This window comes from Microcaecilia unicolor, chromosome 3 (assembly GCF_901765095.1).
Source record: "Microcaecilia unicolor chromosome 3, aMicUni1.1, whole genome shotgun sequence".
In the NCBI taxonomy this organism is placed as follows: Eukaryota; Metazoa; Chordata; class Amphibia; order Gymnophiona; family Siphonopidae; genus Microcaecilia; species Microcaecilia unicolor.
This window is the reverse complement of record NC_044033.1, coordinates 232,224,975-232,251,946: the sequence shown is the minus strand read 5'-3', so window position 1 is coordinate 232,251,946 and position 26,972 is coordinate 232,224,975. Positions and strand designations below refer to the sequence as shown.

General features: G+C 42.5%; 1 protein-coding gene across 1 annotated transcript in view; it reads left to right on the top strand.

Moving 5' to 3' along the window:
• The first annotated feature begins 1,484 nt into the window (after positions 1–1,484).
• Positions 1,485–26,972, top strand: part of XAB2 (XPA binding protein 2) — a 148,665-nt gene continuing 123,177 nt past the window's right edge. Inside the window, 5 exon segments of the mRNA XM_030197558.1 lie at positions 1,485–1,621; positions 5,586–5,734; positions 11,958–12,081; positions 12,552–12,749; positions 23,253–23,387. Coding sequence (XP_030053418.1) covers positions 1,610–1,621; positions 5,586–5,734; positions 11,958–12,081; positions 12,552–12,749; positions 23,253–23,387 — 618 coding nt within the window. The 5' untranslated portion in view covers positions 1,485–1,609.

The following is a 26,972-nucleotide window of genomic DNA, read 5'->3' as shown; positions in this document are numbered from 1 at the left end:
AAGCCTACTGATTCTACCGCAACTCCGTGGCTAGGGTATGGAAATGGATAACATACGACCCCACAGAGAGGTTTCCCTAACGGAGTTGGAGAATCTCACCGGCAGCAGAAGAAGGTCGTCCTGGCTCATCAAAGACCGTTCTGAACTGACAAATTCAGGGAGGTCCGAGAGAACTGGGTCTTGCTGTTCCCACAGCGGGAAGGCCCAGGCAACGCTTGACCTGATAACAAAGAGATCATGTAAATGACCTTGGCGCATTCAGAAGGAAAGGAGGCTGGTTGCAACTCAAAATTCATCAAACATTGGTTCAGGAATCCACAACAGGCAACAGGCGTGGCAGACCTGGCAAATCTGGGAGGATCCGGAACCCGGAGAGGTGATTTCCAAGGGGCTGGAGATGTAGAGGCGGCGGCTTCTGCCTATGAAGGAGCCCCCATCTACGGTTGTGCCCGTAGGGCAGAGAGTTGCGAACACACATCCTGGGATGAAGCTGGAACTGTTGCTGCTGAACAGCTTGTGCCAGATCCGGGAGCTTGGGCTTATCTGACGAGCTCATGGCCTCGGCTATCTGTCATGGGTTGGTCATTTGAATATCGGACACAGACCCAAGAAGAGAGCCCTTACGCCGATCCCAGGGAAGGGAACCAGGCCCGGAGGCGAGGAGTCGGTCGTTGAACAGGCAGGCGGATAGGCCCAAGACTTCACCTGCGGTGACCGCCATTCCCCAGAGTTTAGCCCCTAGGTTCAGGCGGCCAGTAGCACTTCGATGGAAATTGGGCTGGAAGAGACTACCTGAGAAGTACCTGTCTTGTATGTGAGGAAACAACGGGGATCCTGGTCAACCAGTAGTGAAGGCAGACTGCGGCCCAGGCAGAGTCTATACTTATGGCTAAGATTTCTGAACATGTCACTAAAATGCTTTGATGTTTCACTCATATATACTGTCATCTACCACCATTTGCTTATTTCCAATCTGACGAAGAAGGGCAACCTTGGAAAGCTAATCAAGAAATGTATTAAGTAATGTCCAATTAAAAAAAGGTATCATCTTATTTTATTTTCCATGTTTGATGTTGTTAATACATTTCTTGATTAGCTTTCCAAGGTTGCCCTTCTTCGGAAATAAGCAAATGGTAGCAGATAGAGTATATATAAGTGAAACATCCAAGCATTACTTGTTGTGGGTAAACCAGTGCCTCCGCCTACTGCCATCAAGCTCCGCCTACCGGCTTCAACCCTATATGGGCTAGCTAGGCTCGTGCCTGCCGTCTCACGTTCTCAATGTACCCGCCTTGCAGCGGCTGATTCATTTGTTTGCTTTGTTTTGGATGTGTTGAAGACGGCTGCATGAGGGCGACAGCTTCAGCTTTTCGACTTCATGCCGCCTCTTGTTCTCAGTCTAACTTCCTTATCTCGTCCCCTCCCCTCTCACCTCTGTTTCCGGCAAAGCGAGACCCAGCCGGGGGAGGGGAGAGGGAAATGACGTCGACGTTGTGTCACAGCCTAGGGGCTAGGACTGGTGGTACCATTAAACCTTCTTCCTGCCTTGGGTGAAACTAGTACCGCTCCGGAAGGAAAACTACGGGACCGGTCACGGGCGATCTCAAACATGAATTGGAAGGTGGGAATGAGTATTAGGGAGTTTGAGGGATAGGTGCCTGACCGTGGACGGAGAGGAGAAGGGGAGACATGGTAGGAGAGGGTCCCCCGTTCGCGTGTGTAGAGGAGTGCTCAGCATGTGAGAGTGTCATGGTAGTCAAATGCCTGTGACTTGATATCTCTTAGTAAGCTGCAAGTTATTCTGAAGGTTAGGATTCTATTAAAGAAATATGCCAAATCTCTCACCTATGGACAACCCTATCTTAAACGTGTTTTTAGAGCATATCGTGATGAGGACTCTCTTCCTTTTAAAGTGCATAACACAGAACCACTTTTCCACCTGCTCTCGATAGCTTTTGTTTATTTAATCTGCCTTCTCTTGTATTCGTTATCTCCTTGTTCTCTTTCTTTTGTTTTTAAACTTTGCGACCATTGTTTGTGGTAGAAAACTTAGATTATGAGCCCTTCGGGGACAGGGAGATAACACAGCATAACAACAACAAAATTTTTCGTGTGCTACTGGGCAAAAAGCATTTCTCCTATACTAAATTCAGTGTGTGTATTCCAAATCCGAAGTCAGAATTGTAACACGTCAGGAAATTTTGTTATGCCTAAGTTTGCCCAAATGAATTAAGCACTTGGAAAGCATTGAATAATTTTTTTACAGAACGAGTTTTACTCCAACAATTACCTGATTTACATCAAATTTTTCGTAGTAAACAGTATATGAAAATGTAATTGAATAACAAAATTTCAAAAAAGTCTCGTATTCCAGTTTAAAAGTCTTACTTCAGCAAGGCCCAGTACTGTTAAAAGTGCTTCAGGCATCTGCTTTTGCGTTTGTGACCGGTCATATTTCCCGTTGCAAAAGCCAGCAGTAGTCCCCCATCATGTTGGGATTCCAGCGGCCTTGATATCTGTTCTCCATTGTAGAAATGTCTTTATGGAACCTCTCTCCATGTTTCCAATATATAATGCATTAATATTATAAGTGAATAGGCTTTGCACGGATAACTTAAAATCTAGATGTGTCAGGCAAATTTGGAGTTCATATTTGGAATTGGCGGGTTCAGTTTAGTATAAATCACATGTTTTTCTCTCAGTAGCAAGATCATTGTTGTTGTGTATTGTTCCTGAAAGTGTAACTAGCCTTGAGCTACCACTGAAAAGGGTAGCCTGAACAAAATCCAAATCTATTTGTATCCCTCTTTCCTGGTATCTAGTGTCGCCCTCTCCTTTCCCTAGTTCTTCCCCTCCAATTTTCCAGTATTTGCCCTTCCCTACTGCTCTCTCCCCTCCCCCTCCAAAAATATCTAGCATTGGTCCTTCTTTCCCTCTCTCCTCCCAAAGGTGTACAGCATCTATTCCCTGTTTTGCTCCCCCTCCCCATGTGTCCTGCATTGCCTACCCAGTATCCTGCATCTTAGAAGAACATATGTTGCCATACTGGGACAGGCTGAAGGTCCATCAAGCCCAGTTTCCTACAGTGGCCAATCCAGGTCACAAGTACCTGGCAAGATCCCAAGGGGAAAACAGATTTTATGCTGCTTATCCTAGAAATAAGCAGTGGGTTTTCCTGATTCCATGTTAATATTTTCTTATGGACTTTTCTTTTAGGAAATTATCCAATCTGCTCTCTTTTGTTCATATTTGTGGCATTCCTGCTGTTGGAGCTGTACTGCTGCCACCATTACTATCCACTAGGCCAGTACTACAGCAGAGTGAGAGCATCCTGCATCCCGTCCTCTCTGAGCTTCCTGTTTGGATGGGGTGAGATGCAGCAGTCCCAAGAGACGTATTCCGCACGCTTATCCAGACCTCGGTCCTACTCATGCAGACTATTGCAACGGGATCTACGCAGGATGTAAGGAACAAACCTTGGAAAAAATTACAAAACGCAAGACTTGTATATGGCAAAAACCGATTTGAGAGCACAAGACTGCTATTCCAAAACTTACACTGGGTACCTATCAAAGCATTCATATCCTTCAAGATCTCCTTACCCTACAGAATATATGACTGGCTTAATAGATTTACCATTATGCAACGCCATCAAAAGTGCAAGATCCTATCTCACTATCCATTATCCTAAATGCCAAGGCCTAAAATACAAATCTACATACTCTGTGGCATGCCTCACAAAACTAATATCAGTAACTCAGCAGCAGTTTTCAAGTTTAGAAGGTGATATGTCTTTTTCAGTTGATGTAAATTGTACTAGGTTAGAAGTTTGGATTTGTATATTAAATTCATTACTCCCTTTTTCCCCCATATCCAGGTGAAGTTGTGTTAAAATCAGGTATATGAGTTATTTCCCTGCCCAGATGGGCTCACAATCTTGGGCAATGCAGGGTGAAATGATTTGCCCAGGGTCAGAAAGCATGTCAGTGGTAGAAACTGGATTGGAACCCTGACTTCCTGGTTGAATCCCTGTTTCTCTAACCAGTAAGCTACTTTTCCACCCAGTCTCCAAGGGTTCAGTTCTGGTTGCCGTAAATCAAAAAAGATATAGTGGAATTAGAAAATATTCAAAGAGTGACTAAAATGACAGAGAATGAGGAGTTAGCGAATACAAGAGGAGGCAGATGAAATAAATAAAAGCTATCGAGAGCAGGTGAAAAGTGGTTCTGTGACTAAAATGATGGAACTCCTCTCATATGAGGAAAGGATAAAGAGGTTATGACTCTTCAGCTTGGAAAAAAGATGGCTCAGGGGAGATATGATTCAGGTCTACAAAATCCTGAGTGGTGTAGAATAAGTAGAAGTGAATCGATTTTTTTTTTGGTTTGGTTTTTTTACTTTTTCAAAAAGTGCAAAGACTAGGGAACACTCAGTGAAGTTACAGGGAAATACTTTTAAAACAGGAGGAAATATTTTTTCACTCAATGAATAGTGAAGCTCTGGAACTCATTGCTGGAAGATGCAGTAACAGCGGTTAGTGTATTAGGGTTTTAAAAAAAAAAAGGTTTGGACAAGTTCTTGGAGGAAAAGTCCATAGTCTGTTATTGAGACCGACATGGGGAATCCACTGCTTGCTACTATTTGGGTTTCTACCAGGTACTTGTGACTTGGATTGGCCACTGTTAGAAACAGGATACAAGGCTAGATGGACCACTTGTCTGACCCAGTAGGCTATTCTTATGTTCGTAAGAGTCTTCATTACACTGAGATGTTTACCTTCACTTGTCCCTGAAAAGTTTTTATTGCTTTCAGATTTGATGTGTTCCTTCAATAACAAGGACCACAGCACTACAACATGCTGTGGTCCAAGTTATTGAAGGAAGTGATGCATGCCTAAGCCACTGTCTGTGGCTTAGGCATGCATCAGTGGTAGCTTTTATATGCTTGGGAATAGACAAAAAGGTGGTTGCTGTTACAGTGACATTGAAAGTATGCTGTAGGGGGTATCCCTGAGACCAGGGAAGGTCATACACCACCCAAAAAATGCATAACTAGGGAGAGCTATGGGCTGCAGAGACTGTTAAGGTTTAGGGTATGAAAAGTACAAATAAAAAAAAAAAAAAAAGCCCAGAATCCCAGAAGGTGGGAATACAGCTTCCCAGAATATAATTTTCATCTAACGCTTTAGTGATGGAAGAGTGGTTGTCCTGCCTATAGTATCCTGTGGAGTCATGATTGCTGTACCAGTTTAAACCCCAAACTATCTGTTCTTAGTTTTCTGAATCAAAATAGAGCATAATCATGAGGGACCTGCAGGGAGCAGTGGAAAGCAGAGCATCTGAAATAGCTTAGGTCAATTGTCACTGGTGGGAAAGAGAGAAAATTACCCCTGGTGCAACTTCAGCACCACCCTGCAAACTGCCCCAACCCCAAAAACTGTGGCTACCCACAAAAACTACTACTGAAATTGCCCCAGTACAGTTGCACATGCTTTCCCCACTTGTTTTGTTGTCAAGAATTCTAATACTTGATTTTATTTGATGAAAATGTATTTTTTTTTGTTGCTTTTATGTTCCTTTATGCAGGAAGAAGAGGATCTACAATATGAAGAGGAAATTCTTCGCAATCCATTTTCTGTGAAGTGTTGGATTCGTTACATTGAGTTTAAACAGAATGCTCCCCCAAGTGTGCTGAATCTGATTTATGAGAGAGCCCTCAAGGAGCTGCCAGGAAGGTACGTGTTCCTAAACACACTTTCTGCTTCCCTTCTTTTCCCAGTATTAAGTCCTGCCGATTGCTGCTGCTCGTAGAGCACAAGATCCAGGATAGCACACGTTTTATCTGCCTCCTTCTCCAACCCTCCCCTCCTCCCCCCACCCCCCATGTAAAGTATGTAAGTACAAGGCCTACCTCCTCGTGCATGTAAGGGAAGGGCAGCATGTTGCTTGCTTGCTGCTTGTCTCGTCTCTAACCATAGGATTCAAAGCACACTGTATTTTCTCAGGTTTATCAAAGGAAATAACAATAAACGTGAGCACACTGCTTATACTTGTCAAAAATAGGTGAACCTTACATCTTTATTTTTTCTCCCATTCTTCTATTCCTCCTCTTGCACTCTAATATTCAGTTTTAGATAAACAAGATAGCATATTAAATGGATTAGAGAGCTGTTTAAAGTTAAACAGATTTTCAATGGAGGTGTTTGTCCTGCCCTGGTTTTACATCCAGCTTCACTGACACAGACTACTCAGTAATTACTGTGGATTCTTTTGGATTCATATTAGGTAAATGAGACTTTTATTAGAGGTTCTAAAATCTAAGATTCACAATGATTTATATATATACAATGATTAAACTATATACAATGATTAGCTATATAACTGAAAAGAAACAATACCTGTAAACAATCATCTACGTCCAAGCAATGCTAGGAGTTTATAGACCAGGAAAAGAAGCAGTAATACACTATAATATACATGCCTCCATTATTGATCATTACATTATCCAGGCTCTTATCAGCTGGGGGGGGGGGGGGCTCTGTTCTCAATGAAAGCCAGGAGTTTCTTTGACCAGGAAATATGGTTCTCTGCGCAGTTTGTACGTTACAGATAAGCTCCCAATTTCACTGATAGAAACTCTCTCCTTTTTTTATTAGGCTTAGAACTCATGTTCAGAGCTAAGGAAAATTACAGAATGCTTGAGAATTTCTCTGTTTAGGTAAACAAGCCATACTGTGGGAATGTGGTCACATGTTTCTCAGTCCAGGTGACCAGTCTGAACTTGATACAGGCTCCATCTCTCCCTTCACATACCAAATTAGTTAGAGCTGTGTCTTATCTTCTACATGCCAACTTATTTTCACACAATCAAAGTTAATCATTTTCAAAAATACAGACCCCAAGTGCACTGGCTGGTCAAGGCAGAGTTGGAAAACAATCTTTAAAATTCACTTTTATTACAGTGTTGAAAATCCATAGAACTTGAAACAGGTAACCTAACTATTTCAAGTTATACTTGCTATGTATAGATTCATATGTAAAATCATAAGTTACCTGTTTAGTGGCTGAATTTTGCTGCTGAAAGGCAAAACCCACCTTAAACACCCCCCTTTTAAAATAATTTTGGCTGTCTAAATTGAAAAAATACCCCCAATTTTGTTTTTTTTTGTTTTTTTCGCATTGTTGCTGCATACTGCATAAGTGCTTCCGAATATTGACTTCATTGCACCTTTACATATGTACATAAGTGTTGCCATATTTGGACAGACCGAAGGTCCATCAAACCCAGTGTCCTGTTTCTAACAGTGGCCAATCCAGGTCACAAGTATCTGGCAAGATCCCAAAACAGTACAATATATTTTATGCTTCTTATCCCAGAAGTAAGCAGTGGATTTTCCCAAGTCTGTTTTAATAATGGCTTATGGACTTTTCTTTTAATAAGCTATCCAAACCTTTTTTAAATCCTGCTAAGCTAACTGCCTTTACCACATTCTCTGGCAACGAATTCCAGAGTTTAATTACACATCGAGTGAAGAAATCTTTTCTCTGATTTGTTTTAAATTTACTACTTTGTAGCTTCATTGCGTGCCCCCTAGTCCTAATATTTTTGGAAAGAGTAAACAAGCGATTCTTGTCTACCCGTTCCACTCCAATCAGTATCTCCTCTATCATATATTCCCTTAGCTGTCTTTTCTGCAAGCTGAAGAGCCCAAGCCGTTTCAGCCTTTCCTCATAGGGAAGTCGTCCCATCCCCTTTATCATTTTCGTCATCCTTCTCTGTACCTTTTCTAATTCCACTATATCTTTTTTGAGATGTGGCGACCACACTTGCACACAGTATTCAAGGTGCAGTCGCACCATGGCGTGATACAGGAGGAAAGGCTGAGAAGGTTAGGGCTCTTCAGCTTGGAGAAAAGGCGGCTGAGGGGTGATATGATAGAAGTCTACAAGATAATGAGCGGAGTAGAGCGGACAGATGTGAAGCGTTTGTTTACACTTTCAAACAACAACAAAACCAGGGGACACAAGATGAAGCTAGAATATGGTAGATTTAAAACAAATAGGAGAAAGTTTTTCTTTACTCAGCGTGTAGTTAGACTCTGGAACTCGTTGCCGGAGAGTGTAGTGACAGCAGCCGGCCTTACGGAATTTAAAGGGGGTTTGGACAGATTCCTGAGGGAAAAGTCCATTGAACATTATTAATTTTTTTTTTTTTTTTTTGGGGGGGGGGGGGGGGGGGGGGGTTGCCGAGTTCTTGAAGCCTGGATTGGCCACTGTTGGAGACAGGATGCTGGGCTTGATGGACCCTTGGTCTTTTCCCAGTATGGCAGTGCTTATGTACTTATGTATTTATGCATTATAACATCCTCGTTTTTATTTTCCATTCCTTTCTTAATAATACCTAACATTCTGTTTCCTTTCTTTGCTGCAGCACACTGAGCAGAGTGTTTCAAAGTATCGTCCTTTTCCTGGTCAGTGACTCCTAATGTGGAACCTTGCATCATGTAGCTATAGTTCGGGTTCCTTTTTCCCACATGCATCACTTTGCACTTGCTTACATTAAACGTCATCTGCCATTTGAATGCCCAGTCTCGTAAGGTCATCTTGCAATTTTTCACAATCCTTGTGCAATTTAACAATTTTGAATAACTTTATGTTGTTGGCATATTTAATTACCTCACTAGTTATTTCTCTAGATCATTTATAAATATGTTAAAAAGCAGCATTCCTAACACAGACCTCTGCAGAACCCTACTATCAAGGGTTTCCTAACCACAAGAACATATCAAATGAAGTCTAACTCCAACATATCATCACCGTGAAAAGCAGACTGGAGTACCCCAAGGATCACCGATCCTCTTCAACCTAATGATGACTCCACTAGCCAAGGCACTATCCAATCAAGGCCTTAACCCTTTTATCTATGCAGACGATGTCACAATATACATTCCATACAATCATGATCTGACAGAAATCGCCAACAAAATCAAGCTCAGCCTGAACATTATGGACTCATGGGCTAACGCATTTCAACTAAAACTCAATAAAGAAAAAACACATTGTCTCATCCTCTCATCCCAATACAATGCATACAACCCCGGAGGCAGGGTTGCGCATGTCAAGAGCCATGGCGTACCTCTATCTGCTCCCTGAAGCGGAATGGGAGGCGTTCTGTCTTCCCAGGGTGGATTCCTTAATCACTGCGATCACTAAGAAGACTGTGTTGTCAGTGGAAGGTAGCAGAGCTCTTAAGGATCCTTAAGACAGGAAATTGGAATCTTCCTTGAAAATGTCTTTTGAAGTGGCGGCAATGTGTATACAAGCATCCGTCTGCGGTTCCTATGCGGCCAGAGAGAGCATGCCTTTCCTGGGTGCAGAAAGCTGCCTCCACAGACGAGCTGGTTGAGTCTTTGCCTTCACTCGAGGCAGGTCTCGCTTACCTGGCAGATTTGCTTTATGACCTTCTTTGAGCCTCGGCGAAAGAGGTCTCTCAGTGACGGCTCGCCGCTGGTTGTGGCTTCATCACTGGTCTGCAGATACGGCTTCTGAATCTCGTCTGGCACGTTTGCCATTCAGAGGCAAGCTTCTTTTTGGGAAGGATTTGGACAAGATTGTCAAGGACCTAGGGGATTCTGAAGGCCATCATTTGCCTGAGGATAAGCCCAGATCCGGTCCTCATTCAGGCACCTCCCGGACCCGATTTAGGGGTGCCTGCCATTATTGTTCGAGGAGATCTGGATCCTTCGTGAAACCGTGATTCCCTCAGAAGCAGCAGCTGTTTCGTGGGGACCGCTGCCCCGGTGCCACTTCTTCGAGACCAGCTGCTGGAGCTCGTACCCAATGATGTGGCCTTGGCCCATCTCCCGTTTTTGATAAGGGGATGGCTGTCCCTTTTCCTGGGAGAATGGGCCAGGGTGACGTCAGATGAGTGGGTCTTGGAAGTCCTATGGGACGGATACAAACTAGAATTTTATTGGCCCATGGCAGAGTTTTTTTTGTGGCGTCTCCTTGCAAAGCTCCACAAAAGGTAGCAGTGGTCAGGGAGACTCTAGGGAATTTGATCCAACTCGGTGCGGTAGAGCAACAGAGTCTAGGCCGCTACTCCATTTACTTCGTGGTACCCAAAAAAGAGGTGTAGTCAATCTAAAGGGTGTGACCAGAGCCCTACGAGTGTGTCACTATCAGATGGAAGCTCTTCGTTCCGTCATGGCCATGGTTCAGCCAAGGGAGTTCCTCACCTCCCTTGACTCACATTCCCATTTGGCCGCCTCATCATCGGTTTCTGCGGTTTGTGATCCTAGGCCAACACTTTCAGTTTCGGGCCCTGCCTTTCGGCCTAGCAATGGCACCTCGGACTTTCTGCAAGATTATGGTCTTATTTGCGGTGCGAGGGAGTGCAGGTGCACCCTTATGTAGACAAGAGAGCTTACAGGCGACGGAGAAAGTTTGCTGCACTCATTGGGTTGGATAATCAACCTGGACAAGAGTCATTTAGTTCCTTCTCAGTCCTTGGAATACCTTGGGGTGGTGTTCGACACTCGGTCGGGCATGGTGTTCTTGCCGGAGAATCGGAAGCTGAAGCTCCAGTCTCAAGTTCAGAGTCTTTTTGAGGCTACAAGCGCCCAGGGCTTGGGCTTATGTTCAGGTGTTGGGCTTCATGGCAGCCACACTGGAGGTGGTCCGTGGGCCAAGAGTCACATGCGGCCTCTTCAGAGGTCGCTTTTGAGCCGGTGGTCCCCTTTGTTGGGAGATTACGCTGTTTGCTTCTCCTTGGAACCGTATGCCAGGCTGGCTGTGCGTTGGTGGCTCAACCCCGACAAACTGGGGCTGGGGATGCCCTTAATGTTACTGGAATGGGTAGTTGTGACAACAGATGCCAGCCTCTCAGGCTGGGGAGTCCATTGTCTGGGACGGTGCAGAGGTCTTGGACCCCGGCGGAGGCGTCCTGGTCCATCAAACGCTTGGAGCTGAGGGCGATTCGGCCAGCGCTTCAGGCCTTTCACACAATTCTGACAGGAAGGCCTGTTGGGGTTTTTTCCGACAATGCGACAGTGATTGTAATAGCTCCGGATTGGCCCAGGCGTCCGTGGTGCGCAGATCTGCCTACAAGCCCTCCATAGAGCGTAGGACTGATACCCAGCTTCTCAAGAGTTGGAGGATGGGGACCTGAAAGAGGGGAGAAAAGCTGATGTAGATAGAAGAGATTGCTCAAGGGGGGGGGGGGCTAAATTTCAATGGGGAAAGATGGTGGTGAAGGGAAAGAGTCAGGCGACAGATGCTGTAGTAGATGAAAATCATAGCTGTGAGCAGAAAAATACAAGGATTGAGGGAAGGAAGAGGAGAACATTGGGGTTGGGGGAAAGAATTTTTTTTTTTTGGGGGGGGGGGGGGGGGGGAAAGAACCCAGGAATCGGTAAGGCGTAGAGAACACTCGGGTTGGGAGGTGGCACCCCTTGCTTCTCGCCCTTGCAGTAACTCACATGATTAGATGGATATATATGCTTATATGTACGTTTGTGTGTTCGTGGAGCACCAGCAGTGCAGACCATGTGCCACTACCTCCCCCTAGAGGAAATAATCTTGTTTAATGTAGTGGGTAAAATATACTTGTGGCAATTGGCATTTCCATAACTTTCAAATTCCTGGCTTTAATTTTCAATATTTTGAGGCATAATCCCATTTTAGGAAACTGGTCCTGTGGTCTTGTAAAACGAACTCACAGAATGCTGTTGTGCCAGAGGTTGTCAAGCTGTTTCTAAGAGGTGGTGCTACTGCTTTTCAACTGGGGTTGGGGGTTAGCGGCAGAGTACTGTGAATACTACAGGCATAAGCTACCAGGTCACTGCTGCATTGCAGAACTGATGGAGCCGTATGAGAAATGATATTGGTATCTTTAGCTCATTTCTGTACTGGACCCTGTGGTTTAAATTAATTAGCATTTCTCATACTGTTTTTCAGCTACAAGCTATGGTATAATTATCTGAAGCAGCGTCGGAAACAAGTGAAAGTCAGGTGCATCACAGATCCAGGCTATGAAGAAGTGAACAACTGCCATGAGAGGGCATTGGTGTTCATGCACAAGGTACTCCAGAGTCAGGGAGTGGAAGTCAGTCATACTGATACTCAGTAGAGGTGGGGTAGGGAGTTGCAGTTTTACACAGAAGTTTTTATAGATCATGATTTTGACAAAGGTTGCATGAGAGTTTCTCTGGGTGACTGGACAGTGTATTGTAACCATTAGTATGAAGAGTAATGTTACACTGACCTAAGATCTGAAGGATTGGGTCTTGGGGAAGGGTTTTCAGGGTCGGAGCTATAACTAAAAAAGGTGTGAACCAAATTCAAACAAACCATTATGTGACTGCTCAGGAGGTGGATTATGATGAATTCAAACTTCTGTCTCTCCTAGGGGCATTGCTTTGCAGCCAGTATGAAAGTTGGTTGGGTGGGGATTAAGGGATTATACATCTGTCTTATTTTGCACACTGTTTTGATGTGGCTGTATCATTCTGCAGTACTTATGCTCATTGTATTGTTGTGCTCCCTTTGCAGATGCCCCGGATCTGGCTGGATTACTGTCGGTTCCTTATGGATCAAAGTAAGATCACACGTACTCGTCGGATGTTTGACCGGGCACTTCGAGCCCTCCCCATCACACAGCACCATCGCATCTGGCCACTCTACTTAAAATTTGTGCGTCTCTACCCATTGCCAGAGACTGCTGTGCGGGTCTACAGGAGGTACTTGAAGGTAAGAGGACATCCAACAGGAGAAAGTGGGAGTATACATAAACATAAGAACTGCTGAGTAAGGAAGGGAAATGGAGGGGCAAGAATTGCTGATGGGGAGATAAGAGCAGTAAACTGAGAGTTGGCTTAATACATATAGGTATTTATTTGTAAGAACACAACAGGGCAGCATGAAAAGAAAATATTTTCAGAATTACAAAGAAGCTGAGAATGGATGTGTGATACAGGGATAGGCAAGTTATTTTGCCCGAGGGCCACATTGATGAATCTCAAATGGTGGACCATTCCTCTGGTGGGTTCTCTCCCGTAGCCCTTTGGTCAACAAGTGATGGTAGGGAGTAGCACACCCAGGGAGATGTTGATTCCGTCAGCACCTGGAAAACAAACCATTGCTGCTACTCATTGTAAATACAGCCTGTAATTATGAATGATGTCTTGCTCCCCTTCATGTCTTTCAGCAGTAGTAAATTAATGTGTGGTTATCTCATAATAGAATGGTTCATTCCTTTTAACTTTGACACAAGCTACTTTAAATGAAGATAGTTATAATGAGAATAATTAATTGAAAAATTATTAGACAAAATTGGAACTGGAAGCAAGGTAGAGCAGATTTGGTGGTTGGAGATGGAACTAACTCGCTGAGTCCCTGCACAGTCTTATATGTGACTTATCAGTCATGTCCTTCTAGTCATGATAGCTCCATGGCTCTTGATTGATGAGTACAGTTGTTGACAGTCACAAGCCAGTAGAAGAAGCCTGCCACATCAGCCTCAGATATGCCAAAATAGGGTAGAATTCGCCTTTTTCAGGCTTACCGATTAGGAGGAGGCGGAATTTTTACCAACACAGATGGCCCCTTGTAACCTCTGACTTTCGGTTACACCCTGCATTGGCGTCAAAGACCACCAAATTGCCTACTAGACAGGGTTGCCCCCTCTCGCCACTTTTGTTTGTCCTTACTCAGGATCTCCTCCTACGTGACATTCAGAGGAATCCAGGCATACAAAGATTTAAATTAGGTACAGATACTTCTAAAATAGCATCATTTGCCGATGATTTGTGGTTCATGCGATTAACCCCCCAAGTATCCATAGGGGCTTTGTTAGAATGCATGACTGAATTTGGGGAGTTTTCAGGCTTTAAGCTAAATCTTGACAAATCGGAGGCGCTGCAGAGGGCAGGGGGGTCATGGTGGGGTTTGGCAGGAACGTTATCCGTTGAAATGGGCTGGTCAATCTTTTCAATATCTGGGGGTGTTGTTGGCTATGGAAGCTTCGAGATTATATCGTTTGTACATTGATAGGTTGTTAAGAGACACACCAAGCTTCATTTCGAAAAATGGAGCCATTTACCTTTATCTCTAATGGGCAGGATAAATCTCTTTAATATTATTATTTTTCCTCGCTGGCTCTAAGTTTTGCAGGTTTTACCATTGTGCCTTTTGCGGAAAGATCTCCAACGGTTAAATAGGATGTGTAGGAAAATTTTTTTTTTTTTTTTTTTTTGGGGGGGGGGGGGGGGGAGAGGAAACAGGAAATGCATCTAGAATATCTCTATGATTCCTGGCCACAAGGAAGTTTAGGTTTACCTTGCCTTAGGCGCTATAATCAGGCTTGTCTTTTGCGACATCTTAGGGATTGGTTGTTTGGTGCTGAGCAGTTTACTTCTACGTGATGGGAAAGGGAATTGTTTACACCTTGGCATTTAAATGCGTATCAGAAAGTTGTGTGGCACGACAGACAACTTCAAATTGGAAGCTAAGCATATGTACAACAGGTTTAGGGCACGGGACTATCCTACAAAACTATTAAAAAGATCCTGGAAACGAGAGTCAAATACTCACCAACAATGGCTCCTTAATCCACAAGACAGCCACACTGGCAGAATACAAGAAAGATTAACATGTATTTCAACAGTATATATTGTTAAGGTGATGGTAGGGAGGGCAGAGGTGCAATGATGCTGATGATTCATGTTGTTTCTCACTAGTCCAGCCACAGCGACATGTTTTTACTGAGCACCCACTATTTCAATAGTTACATGCTGTAATTTATTATTCACGAGTGATTCACAGCAATTTAAAAATTTTTAAAAAAGTTATTAGTGATGTACAACGGTTTCAACTGTATATGCATATGAAAGTTAAAATTTAATGCCAAAAAGTGTAGAGTAATGCACTTGGGGTGCAGAAACCCAAAAGAGAGATACCGGATAGGAGGGGAGAGATTAGTAAGCTGGACTCAGGAGAGAGACCTTGGGGTGTTGGTGTCGGAGGATCTCAAGGTGAAGAAACAATGCGACAAGGCGACAGCCGTGGCCAGAAGGATGTTAGGCTGCGTAGAGAGGGGCATAACCAGCAGAAGAAAGGAGATGTTGATGCCCCTCTACAAGTCGTTGGTGAGGCCCCACTTGGAGTATTGTGTTCAGTTTTGGAGGCCGTATCTTGCTAAAGATGTAAAAAGACTGGAAGCGGTGCAAAGAAAAGGTACGGAAATGGTATGGGGTTTGCGTTGCAAACCGTACGAGGAGAGACTTGCTGACTTGAACATGTATACCTTGGAGGAAAGGAGAAACAGGGGTGATATGATACAGACATTCAGATATTTGAAAGGTAATAATCCACAAACAAACCTTTTCCAGAGACGGGAAGGTGGTAGAACTAGAGGACATGAATTGAGGTTGAAGGGGGGCAGACTCAGGACTAATGTCAGGAAGTATTTTTTCACAGAGAGGTTGGTGGATATGTGGAATGCCCTCACGTGGGAGGTAGTGGAGATGAAAATGGTAATGGAATTCAAACATGCGTGGGATAAACACAAAGGAATCTTGTTTAGAAGGAATGGTTCCGTGGAATCTTAGCGGAGATTGGGTGGCAACGCCTGTAATTGGAAACAAAACGGGAGCTGGGCAAACTTCTATGGTCTTCGCCCTGATTGTGACTGAATAGATAAGGGATGGGCTGAAGTGTAAATTTAAGGGGCTTAGCTTCAGAACTTAGTACAAGAACAGTACTGGGCAGACTTCTACGGTCTGTGCCCTGAGAAAGGCAAGGACAAATCAAACTTGGGTATACATATAAAGTATCACATACCATGTAAAATGAGTTTATCTTGTTGGGCAGACTGGATGGACCATACAGGTCTTTATCTGCCATCATTTACTATGTTACTATGACGCTTGACTCCTTTGCAGTATAGAGGTGCCAGATCCTCCCACTGCATCTATGATTCAGGGAGAGTCAGCCTGCTTGGGAAGTGAGGTTTCTGTCAGCCCCTACCAACAGTCATTAGTGGCTTCTCAGCCCGCTAGGCCATTGGAAAGAACAGTGGAGGTGCTGCCTGATAGTAGTTTGGTGAAATTAAGAGGCAGTGCCAGGAGCAACCATGGAGCAGGAGAGAAGCTCCATTGAAGTGATTCTGGTACAGGAGGGAACTTAACCTAAGACCCGGAGGTACCTTGGTGGCAGTTGTAACTCCATCAGAACCATCACCCCTTCTGCTTAGCTTCCTCTGTTTACTCTGCAGTGTCTCTGGAATGTCCCAGTAAGAATAGATACCTCGATATCTGCTTGCTCAGTTGATCTGGAAGCTTTATTAAGGGACTTGGCAGAGTAAAATGCAGGATATTGAAACTTGAATAGTGTCAAATTCTGAGAGTCTATTTTCAGTTTAAGAACTTGAATGATACATTTGTTAAGGATAAAACTGTATCCAATAAAAGAATTGAATATTTGAAGAATTATGCTAGACAACTGAATCTTAGGATATTGGACTTTCCAAAAATAGGACATATTGCCTTTGGACTTAATTAAACTATGTATTTATTTAAAAAAATATCTTGATTGAAATTCTTAAATGGTGCATCCAATAGCAAGGGCTTTTTATTTTCCATCTGGCTCTTGTTCTGGTTGTCAAAGTGAAGGAATGAAACTGTTAGCTCCTTTGGAATCGAATTCAGCAACTCTTTTGGAACCTTCTGATTCTCTTATTTTTGGAAAGGCTACTCTGTTGGTGACATTGGTGTTTGAACAAGATCTGACAAATTCAGCAACTCTTTTGGAACCTTCTGATTCTCCTATTTTGGGAAAGGCTACTCTGTTGGTGACATTGGTGTTTAAACAAGACCTGAACATGATCTTACATCTTTATTTTTACAATATTCAAACTTTATTTCTGGGACATAAGATTTGGATATTAACTGATTTGGCAAAAAAAACGCATGAGCGATGTAAACTTTTCCTTGCTATGCATACTGAAGCATGTAGCTTCAGCGTCTTTTTTTTTTTTTTTTTTTCTTTAGATTTCCTTGTAAATGCCTTATTAAGTACTTGGGGAGTAACTATATTTTTTTTATGTCTCCAATCAACTGAGGAATTTTCTTGATTCAATAAAGTCCTTAATTCCAGCTACTTAAACATCAAATCAAATTAATTCTTGTATACCGCTAATATCCCCTTTCCAGGGTTCAGTGTGGTGTACATTATAGGTGAGACAAAAGCCGATAATGTTAGTGTGTGGTATGAGAACAGTTAGAGACCATTGGTGTAATGCTTGAGACCAAAAACATTATAGGAAAGGATAACAGATGATACTAGGAGGTAGAAGCCAAAGGATTGTTATGAAGCAGTTTTTGGGAAGAGAGAGGTTTTTAGCCTCTTCCTGAAGCTAAGGTAGCTGTTTTCTGTTCTGACGGCAATAGGTAGTGAATTCCATATTTTAACTCCAAGTACAGACAATAGAGAGCTGAAAATCTTCTGATTTCGAATTGTCTTTTGAAACAGTGACACTAGCATCAGTTCTTTCAGTCTGTTAGACAGGACCTAACGTAGTGAAGCTGTCTTAGTCAGCAGTTCAGAGGTGAAACCCTGTAAGATTTGAAAAACTAAACAAGCAGCTTTGAACCTGAGTCTTTCTGCTATGGGAAGCTAGTTCAGTGTAAGATTAGTTGAAACACTAGTATATCTATTCAATCAGTATGTTAGTCTAGCAGCTGTATTCTGTATGATTTGCAGTTTTTTGTGCTTAATACCAAGAAATAGAACATTACAGTAATCCAAGTGAGGTAGGATTAACATTTGGACTAGTAGTGTAAAGGCTTTTTGGTCGAAGAATGATCTGACTTAGATGTGGCTGTCTCATTTTGAATAGTGTTTTCTTTCATAGCTGGTTAATATGGGAAGAGAAGGTGAGTGAAGAATCAAGGAAGACCCCTAGTACTCTGGTTTCAGACTTGACTGTAAAACGTTGACCATTGGACAAAGATATTGATGATGGGACCTCAATGCCCCGATAGAACCACAGGACCTTGGTTTTTTGCACATTCTATTTCAGTTTATTGGTCAGAGCCCAGGTGCTAACTGCAGTCATGCCATTTGCTACAGACTGAGTTGTATCTTTGTTTGATGCTGTCACTGGTAAGACAAGCAGGATGTTGTCCGTGTAAGATAATAGTAGTTCATTAAGACCCAGGTGCATAGAGGCAAGGGATGACATAAAGAGATTGAACTGGATAGGTGAGAGGGGAGATCCCTGCAGGACCAGTAGTTGGAAAGTTGGTTGTTTTGCTTGACAGAATAGCTTCAATTTGGAAGGAATGAATTGAACCTCTTTATCTATTAGATTGTAAGCTCTTTGAGCAGGGACTGTCTTTCTTCTATGTTTGTGCAGCGCTGCGTACGCCTTGTAGCGCTATAGACATGCTAAATAGTAGTAGTAGTGAACCATTTGATCACAGTCCCTGTTATCCAGGCATTCGAGTAGCAATGTGTGGTCAACCGCATCGAACGCCGCTGATATATTGAATTGGAGAAGAATTACTTGGTCGCTTTTGCATAGGTGTTGTTTTGACATATGTAGTTAGACCTAGCAGCAATGTTCCCGTACTATTTGAAGATTTGAAGCCAAATTGTGAGCAGTGTAATGTAGAAAAATTTTTCCAGCTATAAAGAGAGTTGTTTACTAATGTAGGTTTCTAATACTTTGGTAAAAATGAGTATACTTGCCACTGGATGATAGTGTGCAGGCGATGTTACATCTAGCCCAGATCCCTTCAACAGCGGCGTGAGAACAATTTTGTCCATATCAGGAGGAAGAGAGACAGTTTTTTTAACAGCTCACTGAGATCGAGTAACCAGTTTACTGCTTCCATATGGATGGATTTAAGTAGGTATTTTGGACATTGATCCAGGGAGCAATTGGCTTGGGAGCATTTCAACAGCAGTGATCTTACATCCTCAACTGTTAGTGGTTGAAAAGATTCCCAGTTTTGGTCAGTTTTGAGACCTTGGATCGTAGGATCTGCGGCGATTGAAGCTGAAGTACAGGCTGGACTGTTTTCATCTGTTGGAGTAGCTTTAGATCAGACCTAATTTGGAGGATCTTATTGGCAAAATCAGCTAGGTCTTGGGCGGTGGGACAAGTTTTCTGTGAATGCTCATCATCATTAGTGGAAGCTAGTGTTTTAACTAAGGAGAAAATTTTTTTGTTGTTAAGATCATCTTGACTTGTTAGGCTGCTATAGTACTGACGTTTTGAATCAGATACCTTCTTTTTGTAGTGTCAGAAGGCTGACTTCCATTTGGATTTATCAGTAATACCTTCTTTCTCCATTGCTTTTCAAGGTGTTAACATTTCCTTTTTAGGATGGATAGTTCTTCTGTAAGCCATGGTGAATTTCTGGACGTCTTGACCTTTTTAGTGGTAAATGGAGCAATTTTTGTCTAGTATGGCTTTCACCTTGGTATCTCATTGGGATTTGATCAAACCATGTGTAGGAGATGAGGTAGTGAGGGAATCTGTTAGCTCAGACCAGAAGGTAACCTCATTGATTTTACCTCTGGTGGAGATGAGTTTGGGGGACTTGTGCCTGGTTAAGCTTACAGATATCAATTGTGAAATCTAGTTGGAAGTGGTCAGACTATGGTACTGGCTTCCATTTGAATGAACTGATTAAGCTATTAGGATAGGATAAAGGAAACATCTTACTTACGCCTCTACCGAAAGATGCTAAGAAAAACACAATGGACCTAACCAACTATCGCCCAGTAGCATCTATCCCGCTCATAACCAAACTCATGGAGGGCATAGTGACGAAACAACTCACTGAACACCTAGATAAACACTCAATTCTACACGAGTCCCAATCAGGATTTCAATCGAATCACAGCACCGAAACTGTGCTAGTGTCTGCAATGAACTCATTCAAACAAGCAATTGCAACTGGTAACAACATACTCCTCCTACAATTCGACATGTCCAGTGCCTTTGACATGGTCAGTCATGGAATTCTACTACATATACTAGAATACTTTGGAATAGGAGGTACAGTGCTCAAATGGTTCAGAGGATTCCTGACCACAAGATCATACCAAGTAACAACGAACACGGACATATCAGCCCCATGGATACCTGAATGTGGAGTCCCCCAAGGATCCCCCCTCTCACCAACCCTCTTTAACCTAATGATGATACCGTTAGCCAAATTACTAGCAAATCAAAACCTCAACCCATACATATATGCAGACAATGTCACAATTTATATCCCGTTTAAGCACGATCTAAATGAAATCACCAACGAGATCAACCAAAGCCTCCAAATCATGCACTCTTCGGTGGATGTATTCCAGCTAAAACTTAATGCAGAAAAAACACAATGTCTTGTACTCACCTCACAACATAACACAAACAACTTCACCACCATAACCACACCATACTGTTCTCTTCCCATCTCACAAAATCTAAACATTCTCGGAGTTACCATTGACCGTAACCTCACACTCAATGCCCACATGAAAAATACGACGAAAAAGATGTTCCACTCCATGTGGAAACTCAAAAGAGTAAAACCTTTCTTCCCGATATACATCTTCCGTACCCTGGTACAATAAATGGTACTGAGTCATCTGGACTAGTGCAATGCACTGTACGCTGGATGCAAAGAACAGAATATCAAAAAACTCCAAACAGCACAAAATACCGCCGCCAGACTCATATTTGGAAAAACTAAATATGAAAGTGCAAAACCCCTAAGAGAGAAACTTCACTGGCTCCCACTTAAGGAACGCATCATGTTCAAGATCTGCACGATTGTTCACAAAATCATCCATGCAGACGCCCCAACCTATATGCTAAACCTCGTGGACCTGCCTCCTAGAAATGCCAAAAGATCTTCCCGCAAATTTCTGAATCTACACTTTCCCAGCTATAAAGGACTAAAATACAAGCTGATACATGCAACTATCTTCTCTTACATGAGCATGCAGTTGTGGAATGCACTACCTACTACCTTGAAAACTATTGACGAAATAACCAACTTTCGCAAATCACTGAAGACACATCTCTTCAACAAGGCTTACAAAGAAAACCCACAACCCTACTAAATCACCACGCCAACCCACCCAGTTATGAAAGTCTACTTTCTATACCTATCCGCCTAAATCTTCTCTTCTTTCCCTTATTCAATTTTATCACATCTCTAATTGTATCTGATATCCTGGAATGGCAAAGCCATAACAGGACTCTGTAATCCACATTGAGCCTGCAAATAGGTGGGAAAATGTGGGATACAATAAATAAATACATTAAGTCTAATGTATGGCCTTATTTCATGAGTTGCACCCTCATAGAATTCATTTAGTTCGCAGTCTTTCAGGAATGATTTGAAGTTGTGGACATGTTGTCTGCATCATTTTCCAAGTGTAGGTTTAAATCTCCCTGGAAGGTAATCCTAGAAAACTGGGACATGGCAGAGGAAGTAGTTTCTACAAGTAGAGTTTCTGCCTTGGACCAAGCTCCTGGAGGACGGTAAATGAGGAGTAGGGTGAATTGATTTGCCTCTTTTGATTCATCGCAGAATTTGCACAGCATGTATTCCAGTTCAGAGAAAACCCCAGAACTAACTAAAGACAAGTGGAAAAAACTCTTTAAATATAAGAGCAAGTCCGCCGCCTTTATTACCCCATCTTGGAGTGTGAAGAATACATAACCGGGTGGCTAGATGTGAGGCAATATCGGACTATCAGCTTCTGTGAGCCATGTTTCAGAAATAAACAGATCTGAAGATTCTAGCAGATCCCTGAGTAAGAGAGCCTTGTTCTCCACAAACCTGGTGTTGATATAAATGGCGAGGACAGGAGTAAGTTGAGACTTGTGTTCAAACGCGGAGATTTGTTTGGATAATTTCAAAGGTAACAAGTTTTCTTTTTGTTTTGTTAGGGATGGCAATGGCTAATTTGTAGAACTCCAAATGGGGATGGCAATGGCTAATTTGTAGAATTTGATTTGCTGGTTGAGTGCCATACATTTCTTTTATTATTGTTGTCCTTATTATATTTCCCTTGATATCTTTAACTCTACCTCCCCACAGATTTGAGGACTAATGGCATATTTTCTTAATATTGTAAAAAAAAATTTTCTTATGCATACTAATTTTTCTATTGTAACAAGAAATGTTGTTTGTTTTTGTGAAAACATTTCTAATAAATATAAAGTAAAAATAAATTAAAAAGTAATAAAGAAACAAAAAAGTCTGGATTATATATCTTTACCCATTGTCATAGCAAATCCAAATTGGCCCTATTTCCAAAAATTGCCTTAAGGCCTATAATAAGTTTTCCTTATTGTCCTACTAGACTAGCCCAGACAAATGGGTTGTATCCCTGTACCAGCAGATAAACTGAACTGTGTTCTATTGATGACATTGCTTTTAAGGGGTGGTGCATGCTGAATCCTTCAGTATTTTTCTACCTCTAGCAGATAATGAGTTCAGACTGGTGTAGTGAGAATTAGGTGAGGTAGGCCAAACCATCTGGGGTTCAGTCCACAGCTGGGGCCATTGTTCTGGAGCTTGGAGCATGACACTTGCCCAAATTGAGCTTGGAGAACTCTTTTCTGTCTCCTCCTTTAGCTTCAGCCAACAGGCTCCAGCTCGCTGGGTTTGCTGGCCCAGGTCCCTGCCTAAAGCGAGGGTAGGGTGGGGGAAATATTAGATCTAATCCCCCCCCCACTCCCTCCTAGGTTCGCTGCAGAACCAAAATTGGATTTTAATTAGAGTCACTTTATTCCTCTTGTTTGTCTAGGCAAAAAAAGTTTATTAAAATAAACCCTAAATAAACAAGCAAAGAGGGGTTCTTTGTAGTGCAGCCTGGGGCTGAAGCAGAGATCAGTTTGGGCAGTTGGATCCTGATGGGTCAGTCAAAGTTGAAAGTTCTAATCAGACATGTGAATAAGGGGCCTCTATGGTCATTAAACTCATATAATACATTTTTCAGCCTACAGAGAATCTAGTTTTTCTTTGAGATTGATAAAGCTACTAGAACTCTGGTATTGGATTGTAACAGAGAAACAGCATCAGGCAACCTTAAGAGCCATAATCTGGAATATGTGTTATTTAGGTCATGATGCTTTGCATATTCCTTAGCTAATGTAGTTGGGATGCGTGGATGGTTAGGAAAGAGGTAGGGGAAGGCAGAATATCGTTATTGACTTCTCTGTTTCCTCCTGACCAGCTAAGCCCTGAGAGTGCTGAAGAGTACATTGATTACCTCCGGTCCATTGATCGTCTGGACGAGGCAGCTTTGCGCCTTGCTACCATTGTCAATTACGAAGATTTTGTGTCCAAGGAGGGCAAGTCCAACTATCAGGTGAGAGCTTAGGGGCAGGAGGGAGGGTTGTAAAGTGCTGAAGATATTGCAGATCTTTAGTGATGGGGATAAATCAAGGTAGCAGGGGAGAGCCTGCAGCACTGAAGGGTCAAGTCAGCGTACCGGAAGAACAAGCGTCTTGCAAGCCAAGTCTCCAGCTCTTGCACTTCAGCCAGGAAAGCACAAACGTCTGCTAAGCTTGGGAGGCAGGGGAGCTGAGAGGTCTGTGCTTCGTGTTGCAGGGGGTACAGTCAATCTGAGTTTGTGCCCATTCTTTTTGCCTTTTCCTACATCCTGTTGACTAGTGGAGGAAATTTTGACCTATGCAGTGTGACGTTCCTTCTCTCTTAAAAAAAAAAAAACAACCCCAAATTGCACTCCTTCTGCTTCCTTCCTCATTCAGAGCCTCAGGACTCAATGAGGATGTTCACAGAAGCATCCCGAAAGCTGTGTTCTTAAGAAAGATTACAGAAACAGCTAATAACTGTAGCTGCTTTTACCTTCAGTCTAGGGGATCGGGGTCCTCTTTTCACTTAGGGTGACTGCTCCTCAATTATCAGCCATTCTAGATTCCCCTTTTTTATAGGTTTCCCTTCGGGAACAGGTTGTACACCTTTTCTGGGCACCATTCTGGGGAATACAACATTAGAGTAGCAGGCTTCACCGAATATGCAAATTGGCTGCTTCTTATGCAAATCCACTTCCCTGAGCATTCATTAATCACGCAGGGAATTATTCATAAACAGTTCATCAAAACACTCTTCAGTTGAGCCTTTTTTATGGGGAACCTGGGTCTCAGTTTAGAACAGCCACCTCCCCTTGGGCAGAGCTCTTAAATTCACTCTAACTTTACAGTCCTGTCCTCCACCCCTGGCTGTTCAAATATTACTGAGTTCAGTCTGGTACAATGTTCACTTCACATTGTCAGCTACAACAAAGATTCCATGGTTAATATTTTCCACATTATTCTGGTATTCAGGTTAGTACCATACTTATGGACCTTTTCTTTGGGGTCTGATCCCCAGGGTTTTCAGCCCGCCTTGGTCCATTTCCTAGGAGTACGTTCACCAGTTGCTCGGCATCCTTCCTTTCAGCTGTATGGTTCCTTTTCCCTCCTGGGGAAGTGCCGATTGTTTAATGAAGTTGCTCGTTACCAACCCCACCCTTCCGGGGCTCCTCCCCCAGGTTCTGGAGAAGTCCAGAACCTTCTCCAGGGGTGGCCCTCCTAAAGGGACATAGCTCCTTCCTACTGCTACAGGCCCTCCCCTTCTCACTTAGTAAAAGATAATGTCTCCCCCCCCCCCCCCAGGTATCCTGGGGTTGGGTTATCACTGAGGTAGGCCTCCCTCCCGTGGCTTGTACAGGACAATACAGGCTGTTCCAACGCCTGAGCGCCCTCTAGTGGCCTTTCCTCATCTAATCAGGTCACTTTAGCGTGTAATCGGCTTCTAGTGGCGTCTTCTATGCTACTTTCTTGAGCTTCTCTGGGAAAATTCCCCCTGGTGGTCAGGACATGTCAGGGCAGGTCCTATAGCTATCCCCCTACATTTATCACAAGTGTTCTCACTAGGACCTTTTCAGTGGGTGCACCACCCAGCTAATTTTACTGACCAACTGGCTAACTTAATAGAAAATTTTGTAATTCTGCCCAGTACTCCCCTGCCCCTACCGCCCCATTTAATTTATAAATACAGATCTCAAAATATACGCAAAAATTATAACAACTAAACTACCTCAAATAGTACTCAATTTAGTGGATCCTCAACAAATAGGTAGAAATAGTAGGTCTAATGTTAGGAGCGCAGATGTAGCTATTGTTGAAATGCAGCGCAACAAAACTGATGCAGCGTTGGTAAGCCTAGATATCAAGAAGGATTTGATAGTGTAGTGTGGCCCTGTTTGTGGGCAGTATTATAGGGAATATTTTAAAATGGACACAGCTGCTGTACTTGGGTCCACGAGCGCAAATGCTGGTCAATGGAATTTTGTCTACTCCTCTCCCAATTGAGCATGTTATACACCGAGGGTGCCCCTTATCCCCTTCTGTTTTTCCTGTGTATGGAACCGTTAGTTCAGAAGTTGCGTCAGCTTCCTGATATTAAAGGCATTCAAATAGGTAATTATGAAATCAAAACATTATTTATGGATGGCCTCTTTCTTTTCTTGAGACATCCTGACTGCACTCTCCCTCCCTGGGTATTTGATCATTTCTATAATTTTAGTCAATTTACTGGTCTACAGGTCAGTATTGTTAAATCTATGATGTTAAGACTATAAGATGAAAAAGAGGGTCAGTGGCCAGGCCCGTTTCCTTTCCAGTGGGCAAAGGGTAATTCAAATATCTGGGAATCATTATCTCTAGGCAACTTAACTGATTGTATAACTTAAATATTAAACCATTGTTAGAGGGAATGAAAACATCATTGATTCACTGGAAATATATCCCTCTGTCACTTATGGGTAGAATCCAATTAGTTTAAAATGATATTTTTACCTAAATGACTGTATATTTTGCAACATCTGCCTATTAAAATTTATAATAAAAATCTGAGACTTTGGAATAAGCTACTAGTCAAGTTTCTATGGAGGGGAAAAACACTCTTAAAAGGTACCTAAACGGAAGGGAGGCTTGGGTCTTCCAGATATTAAAATCTATAATATAGCTAGTTTAATGAAACCCATACGGGACTGGGTTTTGGGCATGATTTAAATGTTGTTACTTTGTTCTGAAATCCCAAATGTTACACCCTTATAGCTTCACTTATGTACTTCATGCAAAATATATTTCAGCTTTAAAATTATGACCTAATCCATTTCTTACCTCAGTGAGATGGGTGTGGACATTAAGTAGGAAATGATTTGAATTATCCTTTGCATGCTCTCCTTTTTTACTCATATTGGGCAATAGGGATTTTCTACTGGGATTAAGTGAGTTAGGCTTTTGATTATGGGAAGAGAAGTAAAACTGTAGAACATTTGTGTCAAGATGGAAATGCACAAATATTATCTTTTGAAACATTGAAAGCCTTTGTGTAACGGATCCATTCCTTATATCTCCAGATTTCCCACTATATTGGCAGTCTGGTACTTAATCATACCACAGTATGGACTAATACAGCTTTTCAATAGTATTGGCCTCAAGAGACAGTTGAAAAAGGCCTTGTAAGTGCATATTATGTAGCATATATGGATAATTGCCAAATTGACTCCTTTCAAAATTCAGCATAAAATTCAGAAGTGGGCACGTGATTTAGTAACTGAATATTCTTCTGGAGAATTTCAAGAAGGCGTATAGGGAACGTTGGATTTGACAGAATGTGTACTGTTCAAAGAATTTCATTATAAAGTTGTTCATTGTTTTTATATGAGCCTTTGTTGGGCCCATAAAATATGGAATAATAGACCTGCAGGTTGTGCAAAATGTGGACATGATGATGGCATATATTGTCATCGTTAGTGGGATGTCCAAAAGCAATCCCTAGAAAGGGAAGGCTGTTGGTGCTGCTTGCAGAACCAAAGCTCCAAAGACGGCCTCTGTATGAGCCACTACAAGCCACTACAAAGTTATTCAAAATCGTTAAATTG